We start from the raw sequence: 25,508 nt of genomic DNA on the forward strand, positions 1-25,508 counted from the left end.
TCCTTGTCCTGGAATCAAGTCCCAAACACTCCCAACAGATATCTTGATAATACATCCTTGTGTTACATTTTCTTCCCTCTCTCATTCTTCCTGCCCTCCTACTCCCTAGGATTAATTCCCAGATCAACTACTTGTACCCCAATGTTTGTCTCAAGGTCTGTTTTGGAGGACTATAACACACGATTTTGGTTTGAGAGTGATCCTCACAACAGACCATGAGGATGGGATTCTGGAATGGGATCACTTACCTCACTGATAGGATAAGCAGGGTGGTGGTAATCCCTGGCCTGCATCTCAGTTCCTGGGAATCTCACCTGGGATGGAATGAAACAAGAAGAAATGGGTTATCCAGTATCTCTGTCCCTAGAATGTTTTGGGGGTAAAGGACTTTGGAATTTGTTAGCATTTGTTAACTGTCTTGGAAGCCTTGCAAAAAGAAAGTAACAAATTCTGATCAGCCAACTGTCAAATTAGGGCACACTGAAAGCCAGAAGGTCACCTTGGCAGTGTTTAGAGTGACCAATATCTCCTTAGCCATAGGACTTCCATAGTGATAATCAGGCTCAGAGTGTAAGTTTAAGGGTGGCAGAGCTTCAAAGGAGATGAAATTTGCAGCTTGCACAAGTCTCCTTTGCAAGTATCATAGCTCTGATAGCAAAGGACAGGGACTGACGCTTGGGTTAAGATGATTTTGGGAGATGTGTTTCAGCTTGAATTCCTGGTTTTCTCTGAATCTTCCACACCAGACAAAGCAGCTCATTCTCCCTCTCTAGAGAAGAGCAGCCTCCCCATAGCTGGAGACTATGCAGTGGCCACCTGAAGTAGATGTCTTATAAGATGACTCTGATGACCTCAAAAGTGGACTATTTTCCTCCCATTGCCATGAGAAGAATAACTAATGCCAAGTCTGAGCTGAGAGAGAAAACATAGTTCTTGATTTGGGAACAGATAGCTTTTACTGAAAGAACTGTAGGAACTGGCTAATAATTACTGGCAGGAGTTTGGAGAACATGTGTGGGAACAGATCTTGAATGTGCTGGACCAGAGTGGCAGAATACAAGACTGGATAGAGGAGAGTTTATTGATATGGGAACACTCTCTTATGATTTAAGATTTAACAACCTGGCAAGGACAGTAGGTGCTAACAGGGTATTGGAATGACTTCTTGAAATTTGGTGGCCTACATCAACTGAGATGGAGATGCTGGAATTGCCTTGTCAAAGTACTAAAGAAGAGGCAGGAATGTTAGAATGGATTTATGTCATGTGTTGAGAAAACTAGCCTACTGTTTCCCCAGGAAGAGCCCAGAGACTACTCTGTTTACTAAGGCATTAAAGACTGTATTAATGAGAATGGCAACAATATCATTGAGAAAATTAGAATTACCTAGACCAGAATTCACAGTTGGAAATGATGTCACAAGATTGGGCTCTCTTGCATTAATTGAGATGATAGAGTAATGGCAGGGGCAGGTAGTATCCCAAATATCTCTGGCAAAGTAGCAGCAAAGCTGAAGGGGCAACTGAGGTTCCTTGATGTGTAGGGAGCACAGTGTACCTCATGTTCAAGGTGGAAGGCAGTAGACTAGAGTGTAGTTTTACTTATAAAACCCAAGAAAGCAAGAGCTGGTTAGCAGAAAATTGATGTCAACTGTTATATAATGGAAAAGTGTTATCCTATAACTATTATTTTATGTCCATCGGTTGAAAAGGTGGCCAGTGCTCTTTGAAGGATGCTATCTAAGCGACTACAAATATATAGAATAAATATTTGCCCACTTTCTCTAGAGTACCATAAACAACTTATCAAAGTAACTTTCCAATGCAATCATTTCAAAGGTAGTTGGATAAGAGGGCTGAATTGACTTGATACCAAGTGATCTAAAATGTCATGTCCCACACTTAAGAGTGGGAACTTACAGATGCCAGGTAATAAATGAAGTCCCAGATGGGTCCCTGTAGCAGTCAGATGGGTCCCTGAAATTTTCTTAACAGTTTTACATTGGTTCCCTGCCATGTGGAATAAAATCCATATGCTGGGGAGGATCAGGCAGAAATCCCTAAAATTGTACTTCTTTCCCCCAGGTAAGATAGTCATCCAAAACCAATATTGCACTCTGAGTAGAACTGCAGAGATGGGCACCACCTTCAAAGACGTAAAGAATGCAGAGGTGGCACCTTCTGCATTCACCTGTAAGGCCCCTGCTCAAACCACAAGCATCATGGTAGGAGACAGCTGACTACCATAAACTCAACAAAGTGTCAGAACTGATCGTGGCTGCCATGACAGTTAATATACTTTTTTCTGGAACGTATCAATGCAAGCTCTGGCATGGCACGTGGTTGCTGATTTGACAAACTTTTTTTTTTTTTTCCAATCATTAAGAACATCAAAAGTGCTATATTAACATAGGAAGGATAGCACAATGCATGTTAACGTATTGTCACTCTACTCTTCTCTCTTCCACAGGGACGTCTGCAGGTATCTTGTTCATCTTGTTATTCCACAGAACCTCATTCTGTTCCCCTATGCTGATAAATCAGGCTAATCAGATCTGGTGAAAAGGAAGTGGAAAAGACTCCTGGTGCTCTATAAGACACACACAAGCCGGAGAATGGGAGATTCAGACCCTGCAGATTTTAGGGGTCCAATGGTCTGGAGGATGCTGGGACATGCCCTCCAAGTTAAGGATAAGTTATTGAACTTGAACCCTCTACCATTAAGACGGTAACTTTGACTCTTGAAGTTAAATGCTGCTCTCACTCAATATTTGGGGAAGAGTGGAAGCTTCTCATTTGAAGTGGGACTCAGAGCAAGAGAGAGCACTCTGCTGCAGGCTCAGGCTGTGATGCAAGCGGCTCTCCTGCTCAGGCTATATGACAGAGTATCAATGCTACAGATATATGTGGTAGGACATTTTATGGCATCTCTGACAAGCTCCAACGGAAGACTAACAGTACAGCCATTAGGTTCTGGAATAAAGGCCTGCCCTCTCATTGTTTGAAAAGCAACCCTTGGCATGCCTCTATGCCTAACAGACTCAAAATCTGCTCCCATATGACATCAAGTTATGAACCAGAGCTACGCATCATGAGCTAGGTGTCAGGTTCATCAAATCATAAGGTCAGATAGTAACAGTAACAATCCATTATTTGATGCAAATGATACATCTGGGATCAAGCCTGAGCAAGTCCAGAGGGCACATGTAAGTTACATAGACAGTAGCCTAGGTTCCCGTATCATTTACTTCTCATGTAGTGATGTAGCTCCTTAACCTACTCCTGTGATCCATGGAGAATCCCCTATGGTCGGTTGTATCAGTATTTATTGCTGCAATAATATTTTGTAATAACCAAAAAAATCTTTGATACTCAACCATGAGCATTCATTATCGAGCAGTCAAGGGCCATCTGGGAATTGGCTAGGGGGATTTTCTGATCTTGGCTGGGCTTTCTCACATCCTGGGATTAGCTGTTAAGTCACTAGAACAACTTAGTTTTGCTCCACACATCTCTTTCTCCATCAGATTATCCCAGTCATGTTTCCATATCAGTGGCAGAAGCATGAGAGAAGGCAGACCAATCACTCAAGTATTTTTCAAGTTTTTGCTTGGATCAGATTTATTAACATTCTATTGACCCAAAGAAATCACATGTCTAAGTTCAAAGTCTCAAGTGAGGCAGAATGTTCCACCCAGAAAGCAAAGGCAATGGAATTTTATGAGAAAGGGTATGGAGACAAGGAGAAGTAAAGAAGTAAGGGTACTGCTGAGGTATTAAATAGCAGATGGCAGAGAAGGAAAATTTGGGCCTTGTTCCTGGATGGACCAGTTTGATATCTTGGTGTGAGTCAAAAATGGCTGGTTTTCACACTTAGCCTCTCTCAGAGGTGGCTAGGGTTAGTGACTGGGAAAAAATCTTCCTGACAGACACAGCTTCAGATAATGTACTTGGGTCATTCATGGTGATGGAGAAAGATGTGGCCTGAGTTAAGGATAAATATGAATTTTTCTATAACTTTTTAAAGGAAAGTGTGTAGATTTTTGTATCATGGAATGTCAACAAAAGAGTACTCAGCTGAGGAGGCAAAGATTAGGTGGACAGGATGATTCTTTCAGTAGATTTCAGCCAGCCTTGTCCTTGACCACTCGAGGCTTCCACAATAAACCCATTAAGTGAAGTAAGTGTGATGGTAGAGACAGAGGTTATGCATGAATCCAACAACTTGGGCTTTCTCTAAGGCTAAGCCAGGCCTCAGCAATACGTGAACCGTGAACTTCCAGATGTTCAAGCTGGTTTTAGAAAAGGCAGAGGAACCAGAGATCAAATTGCCAACATCCGCTGGATCATCGAAAAAGCAGGAGAGTTCCAGGAAAACATCTATTTCTGCTTTATTGACTATGCCAAAGCCTTTGACTGTGTGGATCACAATCAACTGTGGAAAATTCTGAGAGAGATGGGAATACCAGAGCACCTGACCTGCCTCTTGAGAAATCTGTATTCAGGTCAGGAAGCAAGAGTTAGAACTGGACATGGACCAATAGACTGGTTCCAAATAGGAAAAGGAGTGCATCAAGGCTGTATATTGTCACCCTGCTTATTTAACTTACAAACAGTGTACATCATGAGAAACACTGGGCTGGAAGAAGCTCAAGCTGGAATCAAGATTGCCTGGAGAAATATCAATAACCTCAGATATGCAGATGACACCACCCTTATGGCAGAAAGTGAAGAGGAACTAAAAAGCCTCTTGATGAAAGTGAAAGAGGAGAGTGAAAAAGTTGGCTTAAAGCTCAACTTTCAGAAAACGAAGATCATGGCATCTGGTCCCATCACTTCATGGGAAATAGATGGGGAAACAGTGGAAACAGTGTCAGACTTTATTTTTTGGGGCTCCAAAATCACTGCAGATGGTGACTGCAGCCATGAAATTAAAAGACGCTTCCTCCTTGGAAGAAGTTATGACCAACCTAGATAGCATATTCAAAAGCAGAGACATTACTTTGCCAACAAAGGTCCATTTAGTCAAGGCTATGGTTTTTCCAGTAGTCACGTATGGATGTGAGAGTTGGACTGTGAAGAAAGCTGAGCGCCAAAGAATTGATGCTTTTGAACTGTGGTGTTGGAGAAGACTCTTGAGAGTCCCTTGGACTGCAGGGAGATCCAACCAGTCCATCCTAAAGGAGACCAGCCCTGGGGGTTCTTTGGAAGGAATGATGCTAAAGCTGAAACTCCAGTACTTTGGCCACTTCACGCGAAGAGTTGACTCATTGGAAAAGACTCTGATGCTGGGAGGGGATTTGGGGCAGGAGGAAAAGGGGATGACAGAGGATGAGATGGCTAGATGGCATCACCGACTCGATGGACCTGAGTTTGAGTGAACTCTGAGAGATGGTGATGGACAGGGAGGCCTGGCGTACTGTGATTCATGGGGTCACAAAGAGTCAGACGCGACTGAGCGACTGAACTGAACTGAATTGAACTGAATGTAGTTTTGCCACTATTGAATATGCGACCTGTCAGCAGTAGAGACCAGTGATTTTGTAATACTCCAGAAGATAAATTAGTCACTATGCAGCAAGTTATTTGCATTAATTTTCTTCCATCTTGGAGGAGGAAGCAATTCTCTCCCATTGTAATTAATTTGCATTCTTGTTTTCCCTTTCATCAGTCCCTCTGTCATCATAACTGATAGTCTACAGAATGACTATTACCAACATGGTATCTTGCATTACCTCACCTCAGATCAAGGAACTATTCTGTGGCAAATGAAGAGCAACATGAATTACTGGATCCATGATCCTAACATATACAGTGTTATCTGGAAGCAGTCAAAAAGGAACCACAAAATGAACTATTGCAGCGTCTGCTTAGATACCAGCTTGGAGACGGCAGCCTGCAGGGTTGGGGTGCTGTTTCTCAGGATGGGATACATGCACTGTACCAAAAGCCAGTATGTGATTCCACGTCCCCAGCTGCTAGGATTCATGCAGCGAAGAGCCAAGGGTATAGAAAGAGGACTGGCCCTCCAGCATTCTCAGTGACCTACAGGCATAATGGTGCTTCCCACCCTTACCACCTTGGAGGTTACCAAGGTGGTCACCTTGACCTTGGGATTGGAGGTTATTTCCAGGGAACAGGAAAAAGCTAGCACATTTCTATCAAGAAGCACAGTAAGATTTAAACAGAACTTCTGCCAACTGATTCTGCTGGACTGCTCATGTCTCTGGGGCAACAAGCAAAAAAAAAAAAAAAAGGGAGTTAATGTGTTGGTTAACGAGGAGCTAAGATTACAACTACAAAATGAAACAAGGAAGATGTATCTGGAACTCATGCAATTCAGTGATTTGCCTGATTCCTGATGCTTCCATGCCTGGTGTGAACAGCAAACAGACAAATGCGGTAACTGTAAAGGGGCACAGTAACCAAGGCCCTAGATCTCTGAAAGGATGAAGGTCTGGATCACTCTACCAGGCAGCTAAACTAGACCTGCTGAATTTCTGGAAGAGAGCAAGCAAAGTCTCAAATTGGTAGTGCAGGAAGGAGATGATGAATATGAGTTTTGGTCTTTGGTTCAGTTGTAGCAACAGGAACTATAGCTTGTCTCACTAATCCTCCTGGGTAGTCTTCAATAGACTGTGACTGCTCATCACTTTGAAGATATGGTGATGGGTAGACTTAACATGGGACTCGATTCTGAATGGGCAAGGGGTAGACAGCAGAAAACACTTCTTTTGTCCCACATCACATCCTTCTGTCAGCTTCTGCTGTCAGCTCACTCTGAACCACACTGAAACTACCTACAATTTAATTTCTATCTGATGACAAATATCTGACTTTGATGGTATATCTAACTAATGCACAAGCTGTGAAAAGCTTTACATGCTAATAAATACTACCAGTAAGTTCCAGACCCACAATAAACGTGATATATAAGCTTCCAGTTGTCACAAAAAATTTCAATCCAGTATTAATTTCTGACAGAAATTTAACAACTCTTATGATACAAGTGTACATAATACTTATCATGCTAAAGTATTCACAAAAATTGAATCATTCACTTTGCCAAATTCACTTTTTTTTTTGCATTGAGTCTATTTTTGAACACTAACCTCACACTGACTTCATTCTACATGCTCCTTGCATCTCTGAAATACTCCATCTTAGTACTTTATTTAGGCTATTCTATTTCTCAGCAGGGACCTTTATTTTGGTAACAAGACATACTGCCAGCTTATTATAAATGCTTTATTTATTAATTTTTTAACACAGAGGAAGCTTGGTGGCAGATCTGTAGCCACTTGATGTTTTTATAACTAAGAATTAGTTCATGCTGTCTTATAGAATGTAAAGGTGTACTAACACGTGTATATGTAATTGTTATGAAAATTAAGCTTAGTCACTAAAAGAAGATTCACTATCTGAACTTTCTTCTGTGTTTTTTTCACCTTCACCATCAGGCACTGGAGCATCTGGCCTCCTGAAAGAGAAGGAAAAAAAAAAAAAGAAATTTAAAGGTTTTTCCAGTTGAAAAAAAAAATCACTAACTGTAAATTAGGTTCATCCTAGAATATTGCTGCTAATAAATCTGCCAAGTCTGCATCCCTAACTGAGAGCCCCCTGCTCTCTACCACAGCATGCTTCTCGCAGGCTTCTCCAGTACCATGGGGATTCAGTGCTATTCCTGTACAGGCCATGGCACCACTTCCTCCTGCCAGTCCTTACACAGTGTGCTACTTCAGCACTTTCTGCTTCTCATTACCACGGAGACCCAATGACAGACAGAGATGTGATCTGGAGAGGCTGGCATGACCAGTGCTAAATCCTTGCAGCCTCCAAGTGTCCGTAAGGTACAGAGAGAGAAAAGCTAGAAGTGGGGGAAAAAAAAGAAAACCTTCATGTTCAGGAAAGCTGAAGGGAGTAATTTTAAAATGGAAGAGATTTCAAACGGCCAGTAAGAAACACAGACAATACAGAAATCTTGTAGGGGAGGAGAGTGACTGTTCAAAGGTGGTTCTTAATGTCTGCTGAGTGTTTTCACTTATATGCTTTATCATCAGATAAACATAAGAAGAATTAGTTCATAAAAATAATGTTTTCATTGGTGTCATTGAAAACAGTCAACTTGATAAGTTCCATAGTGTTTGTTAATAAATCATTTAATCAATGTGGCAGCACTATCACTCAGCACCTATTCACTCTAACCAAGAAAGCAAATTAAGCTTGGGGGAAACTAAGAGGGAAAGGAAGACTAATACAGCAGCTCTGTTTCAGTAATTAAAAGCTACAAAACTTATTTTTCTCTCAGGCTCCTTGATTCTTAATAAGATTTAAGATACCAACAAACAAAACTCTTCTTTGCCACAAATATAATAATTATTGCTAAAATACAATGTATAGTCTACTAACTTATTATGAATTATGTTATTAGTTATTATGAATTATGGCCAAATTCTGACTTAGTTTTTAATACCATGTGTGTTGTGCTATGAAACAGAAGAAATGCTGGCACTGCTCCTTAGCAATGGGTCAAATATAAACCCCTTTGCTCTGCTGTACAATTTTAGATTATGGGGGGGCAGCCCTAAGATGGTAGAGGAATAGGACAGGGAGACCACTTTCTCCCCCACAAATTCATTGAAAGATAATTTGAACGCTGAGCAAATTCCACAAAACAACTTCTGAACATTGGCAGAGGACACCAGGCACCCAGAAAGGCAGCCCATTGTCTTCAAAATGAGGTAGGACAGAATATAAAAGATAAAAAGAGAGACAAAAGAGTTAGGGATGGAGACCTGTTCCGGGGAGGGAGTCCTAAAAGAGGAGAAGTTTCCAAACATCAGAAAACCCTCTCCCTGGCAGGTCTGTGGGGAGTTTTGGAATCTCAGAGGGCAACATAACTGGGAGGAAAAATGAATAAAACCCACAGATTACGTGCCTAATGGCAACTCCCAGCGGAGAAGTAGCCTAGATACTCGCATCTGCCACCAGCAAGGGGGTGCTGAACAGGTTTAGGGTAGGGCCTGAGCCTGAATGCCCTGAGGCCAATGTGAAGGAGCTAACGCGAGACAGCAATGCAAACAGTGTGACAGCCAGAGAGAGAGAGGAAAAAAAGAGAGAACTTTCCCATAAAAAGCTCTAACCAAAGGCACTGCCGGCCCGGTCACAGAACAAAGGACTGAGCTAATAACACAGGAGAGCTAGCCGTCTTTGGACTGGCCCATTGCCTGCTGGAGGCAGGGAGGCAGGCAGGCAATAGCCAGAGCCAGAAAGGAGAAATCTCGGCCCCAGAGATGGCATCCTCTACCAAACTGTGAGCAGGCTCCCAGTTGCTAACCAAGTCTTCCTGGGATCCTGGACAGTTGACATCTGCCAGGAAGGTCACAGCCAGAGATCAGTTCCCCAGAGGAGACACACAGCACACTTGAGGTGGTGCTCCGGCTGTGTGGCCAGGAAACCGAGCGGCTGGGACTGGGGAGGAGACAAGTCGCCCCGCCCCACCTGGGGAGAGTGCGCTCACCAAGCACCTGGTCACCTGAGCTGCTTGGACCTAGGAAAGGCACAAAATGCAGGCCCAACTGAGTCTCCGCCTTTGTGGAGTACCCGAGAACCTGAACCTGAGCCTGGGCGGCTTAGACCTGGGAAGTGCACGCAACCCAGGGCCCGCTTTAGACAGTTCGCCTGCAGAGCAACCTGGAGTCTGAGCAGTGCAGACTGGGAAAGCACACACACCGTGAGCTGGGGCAAACCCAGTGTGGCCGTGACAATGCGAGCACTCCTCACACACACCAGTGATATTTGTTTGCAGTGTTCCTCCCTCCCCACAGGATGACCGAACAAGTGAGCCTAAATAAGTGATCACCACCACCCCCTTGTGTCAGGGTGGAAATTAGACACCGGAGACTTGCAAACAGAAGAAGCCAAAATAAACAGAGGGAACCGCTTTGGAAGTGACAGGTTCAACAGATTAAAACCCTGTAGTTAGCACCAACTACATTGGAAGGGACTTATAGACCTTGAGAAGTATAAGTTGGAACAAGGAACTATCTGAAACTGAACTGACCCCACACTGCCCACAACAGCTCCAGAGAAATTCCTAGATATGTTTTTCTATTTTCATTTTTTTAATTAAAAAAACTGTAAGTCCTTTATTACTCCTTTAATTTTCATTTTATAACCTACTATTACCTTTCAAGAAAAAAGGACCCTATTTTTAAAGCAAATTTCATCTATTTTTTAATATAATTTTTGTGATTTTGTTTTTTTAATATTGTATTTTTGAGAGTCTAACCTCTACTCTCGGAGAAGGCAATGGCACCCCACTCCAGTACTCTTGCCTGGAAAATCCCATGGACGGAGGAGCCTGGTAGGCTGCAGTCCATGGGGTCGCTAGGAGTCGGACATGACTGAACGACTTCACTTTCACTTTCCACTTTCATGCACTGGAGAAGGAAATGGCAACCCACTCCAGTGTTCTTGCCTGGAGAATCCCAGGGACGGCGGAGCCTGGTGGGCTGCCGTCTATGGGATCGCACAGAGTCGGACACGACTGACGTGACTTAGCAGCAGCAGCAACCTCTACTCTAGATTTTTAATCTTTGCTTTTTGGTATTTGTTATCAATTTTGTACCTTTAAGAATCCAATTTTCAGTACCCCTTTTTACTTAGGAGTGTGATTACTGGCTTGATTGCCCTCTCCCCCTTTTGACTCTTTTTCTCCCCTAGGTCACCTCTATCTCCTCCCTCCCCCATTCTCTTTTCTACTCAACTCTGAATTTCTTTGGGTATTCCGGGCTGTGGAGAACACTTAAGGAACTGATTACTGGCTAGGTCTGTCTCTCTCTTTTGACCCCGTCTCTTCTCATCCTGTTCACCTCTATCTCCTTACTCCCTCTTCTCTTCTCTATATAACTCCGTAAACCTCTCTGGGTGTTCCAGGTGGTGGAGAGCACATAGGGATTTGATTACTGCCTAGATTGCTCTCTCCCCTTTTGATTCCCTTCTCCTCCTCCTGGTCACCTTTATCTTCCTCCTCCCTCTTCTCTTCTCCATGTAACTCAGCGAACCTTTCTGGGTGTCCCTCACTATGGAGAATCTTTTCTACATTAACCTAGATATTTTATCATCAGTGCTTATGAATGGAGAAGTCTTGAGGCTACTGTAAGAATAAGACTGAAAACAAAAGGCAGGAGATTAAACCCCAAACCTGAGAACACCAGAGAACTCCTGACTCCACGGAACATTAATCAATAAGAACTCATCCAAAAGCCTCCATACCTACACTGAAACCAAGCTGCACCCAAGAACCAACAAGTTCCAGAGCAAGACATACCATGCACATTCTCCAGCAACACAGGAACATAGCCCTGAGCTTTAATATACAGGCTGCTGAAAGCCACACCAAACCCAAGACATCTCAAAACTCACTACTGGACACTTCATTGCACTCCAGAGAGAAGAAATCCAGCTCCACCCACTAGAACACCAACACAAGCTTCCCTAGCCAGGAAACCTTGACAAGCCACTCATCCAACCCCACCCACAGGGAGAAACCTCCACAATAAAGAAGAACCATGAACTGCCAGAATACAGAAAGACCACCCCAAACACCGGCAGTCTAAACAAGATGAAAAGGCAGAGAAATACTCAGCAGGTAAAGGAACATGATAAATGCCTGCTGAATCAAACAGAAGAGGAGGAGATAGGGAGTCTACCTGAAAAAGAATTCAGAATAATGATAGTAAAAATGATCCAAAATCTTGAAAACAAAATGGAGTTACAGATAAATAGCCTGGAGACAAGGATTGAGAAGATGCAAGAAAGGTTTAACAAGGACCTAGAAGAAATAAAAAAGTCAATCAATAATGAATAATGCAATAAATGAGATCAAAAACACTCTGGAGGGAACCAATAGTAGAATAACTGTGGCAGAAGATAGGATAAGTGAGGTGGAAGATACAATGGTGGAAATAAATGAAGCAGAGAGGGAAAAAGAATTAAAAGAAATGAGGACAATCTCAGAGACCTCTGGGACAATGTCAAACACCCCAACATTCGAATCATAGGAGTCCCAAAGAAGACGACAAAAAGAAAGACCATGAGAAAATACTTGAGGAGATAATAGTGGAAAACTTCCCTACAGTGGGGAAGGGAATAGCCACCCAAGTCCAAGAAACCCAGAGAGTCCCAAAAGGTTAAACCAAAGGTGAATCACCCAAGACACATATTAATCAAATCAACAAAGATCAAACACAAAGAACAAATATTAAAAGCAGCAAGGGAAAAACAACAAATAACACACAAGGGGATTCCCTTAAGGATAACAGCTGATCTTTCAACAGAAACTCTTCAGGCCAGGAGGGAATGGCAGAACATACTTAAAGTGATGAAAGAGAGAAACCTACAGCCCAGATTACTGTACCCAGCAAGGATCTCACTCAATTATGAAGGAGAAATCAAAAGCTTTACAGACAAGCAAAAGCTGAGAGAACTCAGCACCACCAAAACAGCTCTCCAACAAATGCTAAAGGATCTTCTCTGGACAGGAAACACAGAAAGGGTGTGTAAACGCAAACCCAAACAATAAAGTAAATGGCAACGGGATCATGCTCATCAATAGTTACCGTAAATGTAAATGGGTTGAATGCCCCAACCAAAAGACAAAGACTGGCTGAATGGATACAAAAACAAGACCCCTACATATGCTGTCTATAAGAGATCCACCTCAAAATAAGGGACACATACAGACTGAAAGTGAAGGGCTGGAAATAGATATTTCACACAAATGGAGACCAAAAGAAAGCAGGAGTAGCAATACTCATATCAGATAAAATAGACTCTGACGTAAAGTCTGTGAAATGAGACAAAGAAGGACACTGCATAATGATCAAAGGATCAAACCAAGAAGAAGATATAACAATTATATATGCACCCAACATAGGAGCATTGCAATATGTAAGGCAAATGCTAATGAGTATGAAAGGGGAAATTAATAGTAACACAATAATAGTGGGAGACTTTAATACCCCACTCACACCTATGGACAGATCAACTAAACAGAAAATTAACAAGGAAACACAAACTTTAAATGATACAATAGACCAGTTAGACCTAATTGATATCTATAGGACATTTCACCCCAAAAGAATGAATTTCATCTTTTTCTCAAGTGCACAGGGAACCTTCTCCAGGATACAACACATCCTGGGCCATAAATCTAGCCTTGGTAAATTGAAAAAAATTGAAATCATTCCAAGCATCTTATCTGATCACAATGCAGAAGATTAGATGTCAAGTACAGGGAAAAAACTGTTAAAAATTCCAACACATGGAGGCTATCCAATATGCTTCTGAATAACCAACAAATCACAGAAGAAATAAAAAAAGAAATAAAAATCTGTATAGAAATGAATGAAATTAAAAACACAATAACCCAAAACCTATGGGACTCAGTAAAAGCAGTGCTAAGTTCATAGCAATACAAGCTTACCTCAGGAAACAAGAAAAAAGTCAAGTAAATAACCTAACTCTACACCTAAAGCAACTAGAAAGGGAAGAAATGAAGAACCCCAGGGTTAGCAGAGGGAAAGAAATCATAAAAATTAGGGCAGAAATAAATGCGAAAGAAACAAAAGAGACCATAGCAAAAATCAACAAAGCCAAAAGCTTATTCTTTGAGAAGATAAATAAAATTGACAAACCATTAGCTAGACTCATCAAGAAACAAAGGGAGTAGAATCAGATCAACAAAATCAGAAATGAAAGTGGAGAAATCACAACAGACAACAATGAAAGACAAAGGATCATAAGAGAATACTATCAGCAACTATATGCCAATAAAATGGACGGCTTGGAAGCAATGGACAAATTCTTAGAAAAGTATAACTTTACAAAACTGAACCAGGAAGAAATAGAAAATCTTAGCAGACCCATCACAAGCACAGAAATTGAAACTATAATCAGAAATCTTCCAGCAAACAAAAGCCCAGGACCAGACGGCTTCATAGCTGAATTCTACCAAAAATTTAGAGAAGAGCTAACACCTATCCTACTCAAACTCTTTCAGAAATTGCAGAGGAAGGTAAACTTCCAAACTCACTCCATGAGGCCACCATCACCCTAATACCAAAACCTGACAAAGATGCCACAAAAAAAGAAAACTACAGCCCAATATCACTGATGAACACAGATGCAAAAATCCTTAACAAAATCCTAGCAAACAGTATTCAACAACATATTAAAAAGATCATACATCATGCCCAAGTGGGCTTTATCCCAGGGATGCAAGGATTCTTTAATATCCACAAATCAATCAATGTACAACACCACATTAACAAATTAAAAGATAAAAACAATATGATTATCTCAATAGATGCAGAGAAAGCCTTTGACAAAATTCAACATCCATTTATGATTAAAAAACCCTCCAGAAAGCAGGAATAGAAGCAACATCAGTTCAGTTCAGTTCAGTTGCTCACTCGTGTCTGACTCTTCACGACCCCATGAATTGCAGCATGCCAGGCCTCCCTGTCCATCACCAACTCCTGGAGTTTACCCAAACTCATGTCCATCAAGTCGGTGATGCCATCCCTCAACACAATAAAAGCTATATATGGCAAACCCACAACAAACATTATCCTCAAAGGTTAAAATTCAAAGCATTTCCCCTAAAGTCAGGAACAAGACAAGGGTACCCACTTTCACTACTACTATTCAACATAGTGTTGAAGTTTTAGCCACAGCAATCAGAGAAGAAAAAGAAATAAAAGGAATCCAGATTCAAAAAAAAGTAAAACTCTGTTTGCAGATGACATGATCCTCTACATAGAAAACCCTCAAGACTCCAAGAGAAAATTACTAGAGCTAATCAATGAATATAGTAAAGTTGCAGGATATAAAATTAACACACAGAAATCCCTTGCATTCCTATATGCTAACAATGAGAAAACAAGAGAAACTAAGGAAACAATTCCATTCACCACTGCAACGAAAAGAATAAAATACTTGGGACTATATCTACCTAAAGAAACAAAAGACCTATATATAGAAAACTATAAAACACTGATGAAAGAAGTCAAAGAAGACACAAATAGATGGAGAAATATACCATGTTCATGGATTGGAAGAATCAATATAGTGAAAATGAGTATACTACCCAAAGCAATCTATAGATTCAATGCAATCCCTATCAAGCCACCAATGGTTTTTTCCACAGAACCAGAACAAATAATTTCACAATTTGAATGGAAATATGGACCTGGAGGAATCAACACTATGGTACTGGCACAAAGACAGAAATATAGATCAATGGAACAAAATAGAAAGCCTAGAGATAAATCCATGCACCTATGGACACCTTATCTTTGACAAAGGAGGCAAGAATATACAATGGAGAAAAGACAATCTCTTGAACAAGCAGTGCTGGGAAAACTGGTCAACCACTTGTAAAAGAATGAAACGAGAACAGTTTCTAACACCATACACAAAAATAAACTCAAAATGGATTAAAGATCTAAACGTAAGACCAGAAACTATAAAACTCCTTGAGGAAAACATAGGCAAGACACTCTCTGACATAAATCACAGCAGGATTCTCTATGACTCACCTCCCAGAGTAATGGAGATAAAAGTAAAATTAAACAAATAGGACCTAATTAAACTTAAAAGTTTTTGCACAATGAAGGAAACTATAAGCAAGGTGAAAAGACAGCCTTCAGAATGGGCGAAAATAGCAGCAAACAAAGCAACTGACAAAAAATTAATCTCAAAAATATATAAGCAGCTTCTGCAGCTCAATTCCAGAAAAATATACAACCCAATTAAAAAATGGGCAAGAGAACCAAACAGACATTTCTCTAAAGAAGACATACAGATGGCTTAACAAACACACGAAAAAATGCTCAACATCACTCATTATCAGAGAAATGCAAATCAAAACCACAATGAGGTACCATCTCACTCACGCTGGTCAGAATGGCTGTGATCCAAAAGTCTACAAGCAATAAATGCTGGAGAGGGTGTGGAGAAAAGGGAACCCTCCTACACTGCTCGTGGGAATGCGAACTAGTACGGCCACTATGGAGAACAGTGTGGAGATTCCTTAAAAAACTGGAAATAGAACTGCCGTACGACCCAGCAATCCCACTGCTGGGCATACGCACCGAGGAAACAAGAATTGAAAGAGACACGTGTACCCCAGTGTTCATCGCAGCACTGTTTATAATAGCCAGGACATGGAAGTAACCTAGATGTCCATCAGCAGACAAATGGGTAAGAAAGTTGTGGTACATAAACACAATGGAATATTACTCAGCCATTAAAAAGAATACATTTGAATCAGTTCTAATGAGGTGGATGAAACTGGAGCCTATTATACAGAGTGAAGTAAGTCAGAAAGAAAAACATCAATACAGTATACTAATGTGCATATATATGGAATTTAGAAAGATGATAACAATGACCCTATATGTGAGACAGCAAAGAAGACACAGTTGTATAGAATAGTGTTTTGGACTCTGGGAGAAGGTGAGGGTGGGATGATTTGAGAGAATAGCATTGAAACATGTATATCATATGTGAAACAGATCACCAGTCCAGGTTCAATGCATGAGACAGGGTGCTCTGGGCTAGTGCACTGGGATGACACTGAGGGATGGGATGGAGAGGGAGGTGGGAGGGGTGTTCATGATGGAGAACACATGCACACCCATGGCAGATTCATGTCAGTGTATGGCAAAACCACTACAATATTGTACAGTAATTAGCCTCCAATTAAAATAAATAAATTAAAAAAAATTTTAGATTATGCCCATGAGGAAGTCACATGTACTCAGTACAATAAAGTTTTAGAGCTAAGTACAGCATTTAGTGGTTTTGACTGATTCTCCACTGCATAAAATGCTAACATGGGAACACAGTCTTCCTTATTCTCCACAGAAGCAAGTACTCTACTAGTAGTGGGTATAAATATTGGGTTCAAATCCTAGCCTTGCTATGTAGTTTCTGAGCAACTTTGGGGAAACTATTTAACTAGTCTGTGTACCCAACTGACTGACTGGATTGTTGCGAATATTAGGATGAATTACTAACTGCAAAATACACTGAATACTATGTGGCACATTGTTGTTGTTGTTCAGTCACTCAGTCGTGTCCCGACTTTTTGTGACCCCATGAACTGTAGCATGCTAGGCCTCTCTGTCCTTCAATATCTCCCAGAATTTGCTCAAACTCATGTCCGTTGAGTGGGTGATGCCATCCAGCCATCTCATCTTCTGTCATCCTCTTCTCCTCTTGCCTTCAGTCTTTCCCAACATCAGAGTCTTTTCCAATGAATCGGCTCTTTGCATAAGGTGGCCAAAGTATTGGAGCTTCAGCTTCAGCATCAGTCCTTCCAATGAATATTCAGGACTGATTCCCTTTAGGATTGACTGGGTTGATCTCCGTGCAGTCCAAGAGACTCTCAAGAGTCTTCAACACCACAGTTCGAAAGCATCAATTCTTCAGTGCTCAGCCTTTTTTATTGTTCAACTCTCACACCTGTACGTGACTACCGCAAAAACCATAGCTTTGACTATACTGACCTTTGTCAGCAGAGTGATGTCTCTGCTTTTTAATATGATGCCGAGGTCTGTCATGTGGCACATAGTAGGTATATTAAATAATGGCTATCTATTATTATGATTATAATTCTCATTGTTATCATGTACCTACTACTTGGCCAAGCAAGTTTTTAGGTGCTGCAGGTACAGAAACAATAAGTAGTTGCTGCTCTGAAGCTGATAATTTAGTGGGGGAGACAGAAGGAAATAAACTATTCTTATACAGTGTGATACACAAAATATAGTTGTAGTAACTACACTTGTTTGAAAGGAAAAGGTAATTCATTCTACTAGCGTTACTGATACGGGAGACCCGGGTTCGATCCCTGGGTTGGGAAGATCTCCTGGAGAAGGAAATGGCAACCCACTCCAGTATTCTTGCCTAGAGAATCCCATGGACAGAGAAGCCTGGTAGGCTGCATAGGTCCACGGGGTCGCAAAGAGTCAGACACGACTGAGCAACTTCACTTCACTTCACTTCAGTGTTAATCACAGAAAACTCAAGAAAGGTGAATACACTTGTGAAGAGTGTTGGGATAGGCATGAATTTGTCAGAAACAGAAAATGTGGGAATAAGTGGGGATGAGAGCATTCTGAATAAAGAAAAACAGGGATGGTGCAGCACAGTGCATTTGGGACCTATAAATCTTTTGGTAGCTAGGGTGTAGAAAAGTAACTGGGGTAAAACAATAGATGAAATTAGGTCATTTGGTAGGGACAATAGGTGGAGAGTGCAGAGAAGTTATATGAAATGTCAGTTTTCAGTGAAATCACACAACTAAGTTTAGGAGTTTTACGAAGTCATTTTTAAAAAAATTTAAGTATAGTTGGTGTACATAATTATATAAGACACAGGTGTACAATGCAGTGATTCACAATTTTTAAAGGTAATATTCTATTTATAGTCATTATAAAATATTGGCTATATACTCTGTGCTGTACAATATATCCTTGTAACTTACTTATATATAAGTTTGAACCTTTTAATCCCCTCTTGATATTGCCCCTACCACCTCTCTCCCCCAACTGGTAAGCACTAGTTTGTTCTCTATATCTGTGAGTTTGCATCTTTTTTGTTATACTCACTAGGGTTTATTGATATTTTTCAGATTCCACATGTATAAGTCGTATCATACAGCATTTGTTTTTCTCTGCCTGACTTGCTTCACTAGCATAATACCCTCCAAGTCCATCCAAATGGCAAAACTTCATTCTTTTGTATGGTTGAATAATATTCTATTAGATATATATACCAAGTCTTTAACCATTCATCTGTTGATGGACACTCAAGAAGTCATTTATTTTTTTAATTGAGATATAATTCACATACCATAAAATTTACCATTTAAAATTTTACAAATTAGAGTTTTAGTATATTCACAAGGTTGTGCAATCATTACTGCTATCTAATTCTAGAACATTTTCATTACTCCAAAAAGAAACCTAAAACTCATTAGCAGACACATTCCATTTCCTTTCACCCTCATCCTCTGATGACCATGAATCTACTTTTCTGCATCTATGGATTTGTCTATTCAGGACATTTCATATAAATAGGATTGAGGATATTTAGCCTGTTTTTCAAGATTCTTTCACTTAATAAAATGTTTTCAAGGTTCGTCCATGTTGTAGCATTTATCAGTACTTCATTCCTTTTTATGGCGAATATTATTCCATTGCATGGATATACCAATTTGTTTATCCATTCATCAGTTGATGAACATTTAGGTTATTTCTACTTTTTGGCTGTTATGAATAATGCTAGTGGAACATCTGTGTACAAGTTTTAGTGTGAATGTATGTTTAGAATAATCGAGTACAAACCTCAAGTAGAACTGCTGAGTCATCTGGTTAACTCCATGTTTGACTTTTTGAGGAACTGTCAAACTGTTTTCCCCACTGAATGCATCATTTTATATTTCCACCATCAGAATATCAGAGTTATAATTTCTCCATATCCTTGTCAACACTTGTTATTCTCTTTGTTCATTTCTTCCTTTTCTCATTTCTTTTATTGTGGTATAATACACATAACATAAAACTTACCATCTCAACCATTTAAAAGTGTACAGTTCAGTGGTGCTGAGTACATTCACAGTATTGTGCAATCATCACCACTTAACCAACCTCCAGAATTCTTTTCATGTTGCGAAACTGAAACTCTGTACCAGTTAAACAATAACTCCTCATTTCTCTCTCCTTCTAGCCTGTGACAACCACTCCGCTACTTTGTCTCTATGAATTTGTCTACTCAGGTACCTCATGTAGGTGGAATTATACAATACTTGTCTTTTTGTGACTGTCTTCTTTCATTTATCATGTCTTCAAGATTCATCCATATTGTACCATGTATCAGAATTTGTTTTCAATTTTAGGATTAATAATACTTCATTGTATGCAGATAATACATTTTGTTTATCCATTCACTTATGGATGGGCATTTGGGTTGTTTCTACTTTTGGACTATTGTGAAAAATGCTGCTATGAACATGAGTATACAAGCATCTATTTGAATCTCTGCTTTCACTTTTTTGAGTATATGCCCAGAAGTGATTTTTGGAGAAATTGCCATACTGTTTTCCATAGCAATTATATAATTTTACATTCCCACCCAGAGTGTACAAGGGTTATAATTTCTTCATATTCTTACTGATACTTTTTTGCTTGCCCTCATTCATTTTTAAAATAAATTTAAAGCTACTTTGAATTGTAATTGCTATGAAAACAAAAGAAAAGCTGCATACTAGAGTTCCTTTTGTTATATAAAAAACTTCAAAAACTGTGAAAATCAAATGAGGTTAATACATGAAAACATTTTATAAGTTATAAAGCTTTAAAAATGTTAATGTAATAATAAAACTCTTAACAACATTTCCAGACTGGATATTCATATTAATATTCTTAGGGGGAATAGTATTTGGCTTTTTAATAATCAGAACTGCTCTGGCTTGATTCTGTGTGTGTGTGTGCATGCACGCGTGCATACCTTTTAATTTTCTTTCATAGAAAGAAGTTTTAAAGATATGTTTTAAATGGTTGCTACTTTACTAGTCACACTTCACTACTAAATTGTGGAAATGAAGATTTTATAATACTCTCAGTATTTTAAACAATATAAATGAATCACTAAAAATGACTATGTCAGCAAAATGCAGAAAAAAATAAGAAGTCATATTCATGATTTATCATGTATATATTTTTAAAAATCTCAATCTTTGGTGTTATCTTGGTAGCTATATTTTAATAAGCATACTTATATAATTTGTGGCATTAAGATTATCAATAAAAGTCTTAGTAAAAGCAAAATTTTTAAAGCTTAACTTTAAACTCCTTACTGTTTAATTTCTTTAAAAAGAGATATTTTCAAAGATTACTAGGTTGACCTCAACTAAAACTGAGCCAAAATTTAGAAAGGAAAGGACTGCTGCTGCTGCTGCTGCTAAGTCACTTCAGTTGTGTCCAACTCTGTGCGACCCGGGAGATGGCAGCCCACCAGGCTCCCCTGTCCCTGGGATTCTCCAGGCAAGAACACTGGAGTGGGTTGCCATTTCCTTCTCCAATGCATGAAAGTGAAAAGTGAAAGCAAAGTTGCTCAGTCATGTCTGACTCTTAGCGATCCCATGGACTGCAGCCTACCAGGCTCCTCCGCCCATGGGATTTTACAGGCAAGAGTACTGGAGTAGGTTGCCACTGCCTTCTCCGAAAGGACTAACCATATACAAATCAGTACTTTTTAGCAAACAGGATGCTGTGTGCATGTTTTTCTGTCATCTTTCTCCCATTTACATAAATAAGACTGTCAACCACAATCCCTGCTGTCTTCATCCTTTCCTTATACCGTTCCTCGTTTCAGTCACATAATCCAGGACTGGCAGGTCAGGAGAATCATTCTCTGTAAAGAGACTGGCATAAGGGAGGGCTCATAAGCCAAACGGGGACAATCAGAATGCTTCCCTAGAAATGAGCTATGGACTGTGGAGAAGGGGTTTTCTTTCCTTTCAGCTGGTGAAACTAGCAATATTACAGCCATTTAAAATATAAAGCATATATTATTTGCTAATTCCTTGTTTTCCAGGAGGAAGCTTATCAGCAGTAGGAGAAAAGTGGATTATTATGCCATGTTTGATTAAAGGCAGACCGAGGTACAGGTGAGAGAAAATACCAACCAGCCAGCAATAATGGTGCTGTGACCCTGATTTTGTCCTGCTTAGACTTCTTAGGAATGTGAGTCAATAACTTCCCTTTTTACTTTAGCTAGTTTGAGTTACGTTTCTGTGATCCTGTACATAAAGGAGTCTTAAGATATAAATATCATTGATCTGTTTTCATTAAAAAGAGATTTATATTTGTGCTTAAAATCAAAACCACTTTGATGGCAAACATTATAAATATTCTTTGGAAAAACATTTATTTATGTAGGTAAATAGTTTAAAGATATTTTTCATTTTCTTTCCATTTAAAACAGTGGAATTTAAAGCAGATGAAGTGCCAAAAACATGGTTAGAGCAAATACTGCTGAGTAGCAGGGTTGTGGGGATAGGGTGTGATAGTTATTCAAATCACTTTTCAATATCAACTATAGCACACACAGTTATAATGTTACATGATACTTGTCAATAAGTGTTGTTCTCAGTGTTAGTTGCTCAGTCATGTCAGACTCTTTTTGACCCCATGGACTGTAGCCCACCATATTCCTCTGTCCATGGGATTCTCCAGGCAAGAATACTGGAGTGGGTTGCCATTCCCTTCTCCAGGGGATCTTTCTGACCCAGGGATTGAACTCAGGTCTGCCTGTGTTGCAGGCAGATTCTTTACCATCTGAGCCACCTATGCAATAGTTAATAAGTGGTCTTAAGGAAACAGCCAAACACTGAATTCCTGAACTAAGATTCAGTTCAGTCCAGTTCAGTCGCTCAGTTGTGTCTGACTCTTTGCGACCCCATTAATCGCAGCACGCCAGGCCTCCCTGTCCATCACCAACTCCTGGAGTTCACTCAGACTCGTGTCCATCGAGTCAGTGATGCCATCCAGCCATCTCATCCTCGGTCGTCCCCTTTTCTTCTTGCCCTCAATCCCTCCCAGCATCAAAGTCTTTTCCAGTGAGTCAACTCTTCGCATGAGGTGGCCAAAGTACTAGTTACATTGACTATATAAAGACATTTGGGATAGTTAAAAAAAAAAAAAAAGACAATTTTGACTACAGTAACTAGTAAGACTTATTTCAGCACTACGTTTACTCAAACTACACACAGTTTGGTCTTTTCTATTCTGAATGCCCATCAAGGCAGGTACACCTGTTCTTTGCTGTGGTAAGCAGATTCCCCAGCCAGAGAAACAACACAATGCCTAATATGATAAAGAAAAAGAAAGCTAGTTATCCTAGGTAAGATGGGTTTCTGCCGTTTATCTTGGGGTTCTTACATCCCAATAGCTCCCCTAACTTCTTGCTTGCTAGACACTGGCAGACCCCAACTGTTTTTAACACTGCTTCTTCAATATTTTTATTATCTCTTATCTCTCACTGTTGTGAAGCAACAGTTAGAACTGGACATGGAACAACAGACTAGTTCCAAATCAGAAAAGGAGTACATCAAGGCTGTATATTGTCACTCTGCTTATTTAACTTATATGCAGAGTATATAATGAGAAATGCTGGGCTGGAAGAAGCACAAGCTAGAATCAAGATTACCAGGAGAAATATCAATAACCTCGGATATGCAGATGACACCACCCTTATGGCAGAAAGTAAAGAAGAACTAAAGAGCCTCTTTATGAAAGTAAAAGAGGAGAGTGAAAAAGTTGGCTTAAAGCTCAACATTCAGAAAATGAAGATCATGGCATCCGGTCCCATCACTTCATGGGAAATAGATGGGGAAACAGTGGAAACAGTGGCTGACTTTATTTTGGGGGGCTCCAAAATCACTGCAGATGGTGATTGCAGCCATGAAATTAAAAGAGGCTTCCTCCTTGGAAGGAAAGTTATGACCAACCTAGACAGCATACTAGGAGAAGGCAATGGCACCCCACTCCAGTACTCTTGCCTGGAAAATCCCATGGACGGAGGAGTCTGGTAGGCTGCAGTGCATGGGGTTGCTAGGAGTCAGACACGACTAAGCAATTTCACTTTCACTTTTCCCTTGCATGCATTGGAGAAGGAAATGGCAACCCACTTCAGTGTTCTTGCCTGGAGAATCCCAGGGACGGGGGAGCCTGGTGGGCTGCCGTCTATGGGGTTGCACAGAGTCGGACACAACTGAAGTGACTTAGCAGCAGCAGCAGCAGACAGCATATTAAAAAGCAGAGACATTACTTTGTCAACAAAGGTCCATCTAGTCAAGGCTATGGTTTTTTCCAGTGGTCATGTATGGATATGAGAGCTGGGCTATAAAGAAAGCTGAGTGCCCAGGAATTGATGCTTTTGAACTGTGGTACTGGAGAAGATTCTTGAGAGTGCCTTGGACTGCAAGGATATCCAACCAATCCATCCTAAAGGAGATCGGTCCTGGGTGTTCATTGGAAGGACTGATGTTGAAGTTGAAATGCCAATACTTTGGCCACCTGATGAGAAGAGCTGACTCATTTGAAAAGACCCTGATGCTGGCAAATATTGAGGGCAGGAGGAGAAGGGGACGACAGAGGATGAGATGGTTGGATGGCATCACTGACCCAATGGACATGGGTCTGGATGGACTCCGGAAGTTGGTGATGGACAGGGAGGCCTAGCATGCTGTGGTTCATGGTGTTGTAGAGTCGGAAACGACTGAGCAACTGAACTGACTCTTGTGATCTAAGTCTCCAACAGTGGACTAATCACAGTTTTCTGACATTGTTTTTTCCTGTCCTATACTTCTTTCTAGTCAGTATGCCAGCCAGTGGTCAAGGACTGGTTGTTGTTCACTTGCTAAGTCATGTCTGACTCTTTGTGACCCCATGAACTATAGCACATCAGGCTTCCCTGTCTTTCACTATCTCCCAGAGTTTGCTCAAATTCATGTCCATCGAGTAGGTGATATTATCCAATCATCTCATCCTCTGTTGCTCCTCTGTCTCATCCTCTGTCACCAATGACTGGTAATTACCTTGAATGAAATACCAGTTAAGCAAGAACCAGAAAAATGGAACAAATAAAAAAACCTGTTTTTGGAATTGCTCAGATGGGGAATTGAGATCAATTGTATGCTCAACTAGTCAAAATCCAACCTTTAATCCATTATGTTGTTTGGTAGCAGGAGACAGGCAAATCACTGGCAGATAAGGAATTCCCTTAGAGGGCAGGAAACTCTGCTGGATATGCCTTGAATATAATTAAATAAAGTTTTCTTGCTTTCCAATATCCTTTTTTTATCACTAATAAATCTCTCATCCCAGTGTAAGTAGGCTGAGGTGGTTACTTTTACTCCTGGCAACCACAATCATGGTCACTGCACAGTCTGAGAAAAGGGTATAAATGTCTTTTGAATAGATATATCCAGGACAAATGCCAACTTAGCTGGTTCTGTTTAAAGCCTGCATAACTTGATTTCTTCAGCCAAATCAGTATGCTGCAAACTGTACTCTCCTACTAACATTAAGAATGTGACCAGTTAAATTTAAATTTCAGAAGTCTGTTCTTTACTACAAAGTTGAAAATACAGATTTTTCAGTTTGGGAAAACAGAGAATATAACTCAAAAGGATAATTACTCTGTGTACATTATATATGTCTGTGTTGAGACCACAATGGTATACAGGCAACTACGGGACTATAAACAAGTTGTGATCTGAGAGCCTGGTAAATCCAGTTGTTTAGAACTTGCTACATATTCTTCCATTAAAACATTCATAAATCACAACTAACATTTACTGAACATTTACTGCTTGTTCAGAGCTGTGCTGAGTGCTTACTTAGTCTGAATGAATCTATAAAGGGTGAA

General features: G+C 40.3%; 1 protein-coding gene and 1 long non-coding RNA gene across 4 annotated transcripts in view; both read right to left on the reverse strand.

Annotated features, from left to right (window-relative positions):
- LOC138437599 (uncharacterized) overlaps nt 1-328 on the reverse strand; it is a 40,484-nt gene extending 40,156 nt beyond the window's left edge. For both annotated transcript variants that reach the window (XR_011256037.1, XR_011256036.1), the window contains exon 1: nt 249-328. This is a non-coding gene — a long non-coding RNA (uncharacterized lncRNA). The remainder of the gene's footprint in view (nt 1-248) is intronic.
- A 6,905-nt stretch (nt 329-7,233) lies between these two features.
- WASHC3 (WASH complex subunit 3) overlaps nt 7,234-25,508 on the reverse strand; it is a 56,412-nt gene continuing 38,137 nt past the window's right edge. For both annotated transcript variants that reach the window (XM_069585174.1, XM_069585175.1), the window contains exon 7: nt 7,234-7,479. In XM_069585174.1, coding sequence (XP_069441275.1) covers nt 7,395-7,479 — 85 coding nt within the window. In that variant the 3' untranslated portion in view covers nt 7,234-7,394. The remainder of the gene's footprint in view (nt 7,480-25,508) is intronic.

The sequence above is a fragment of the Ovis canadensis genome, chromosome 3 (assembly GCF_042477335.2).
Source record: "Ovis canadensis isolate MfBH-ARS-UI-01 breed Bighorn chromosome 3, ARS-UI_OviCan_v2, whole genome shotgun sequence".
Classification (NCBI taxonomy): domain Eukaryota; kingdom Metazoa; phylum Chordata; class Mammalia; order Artiodactyla; family Bovidae; genus Ovis; species Ovis canadensis.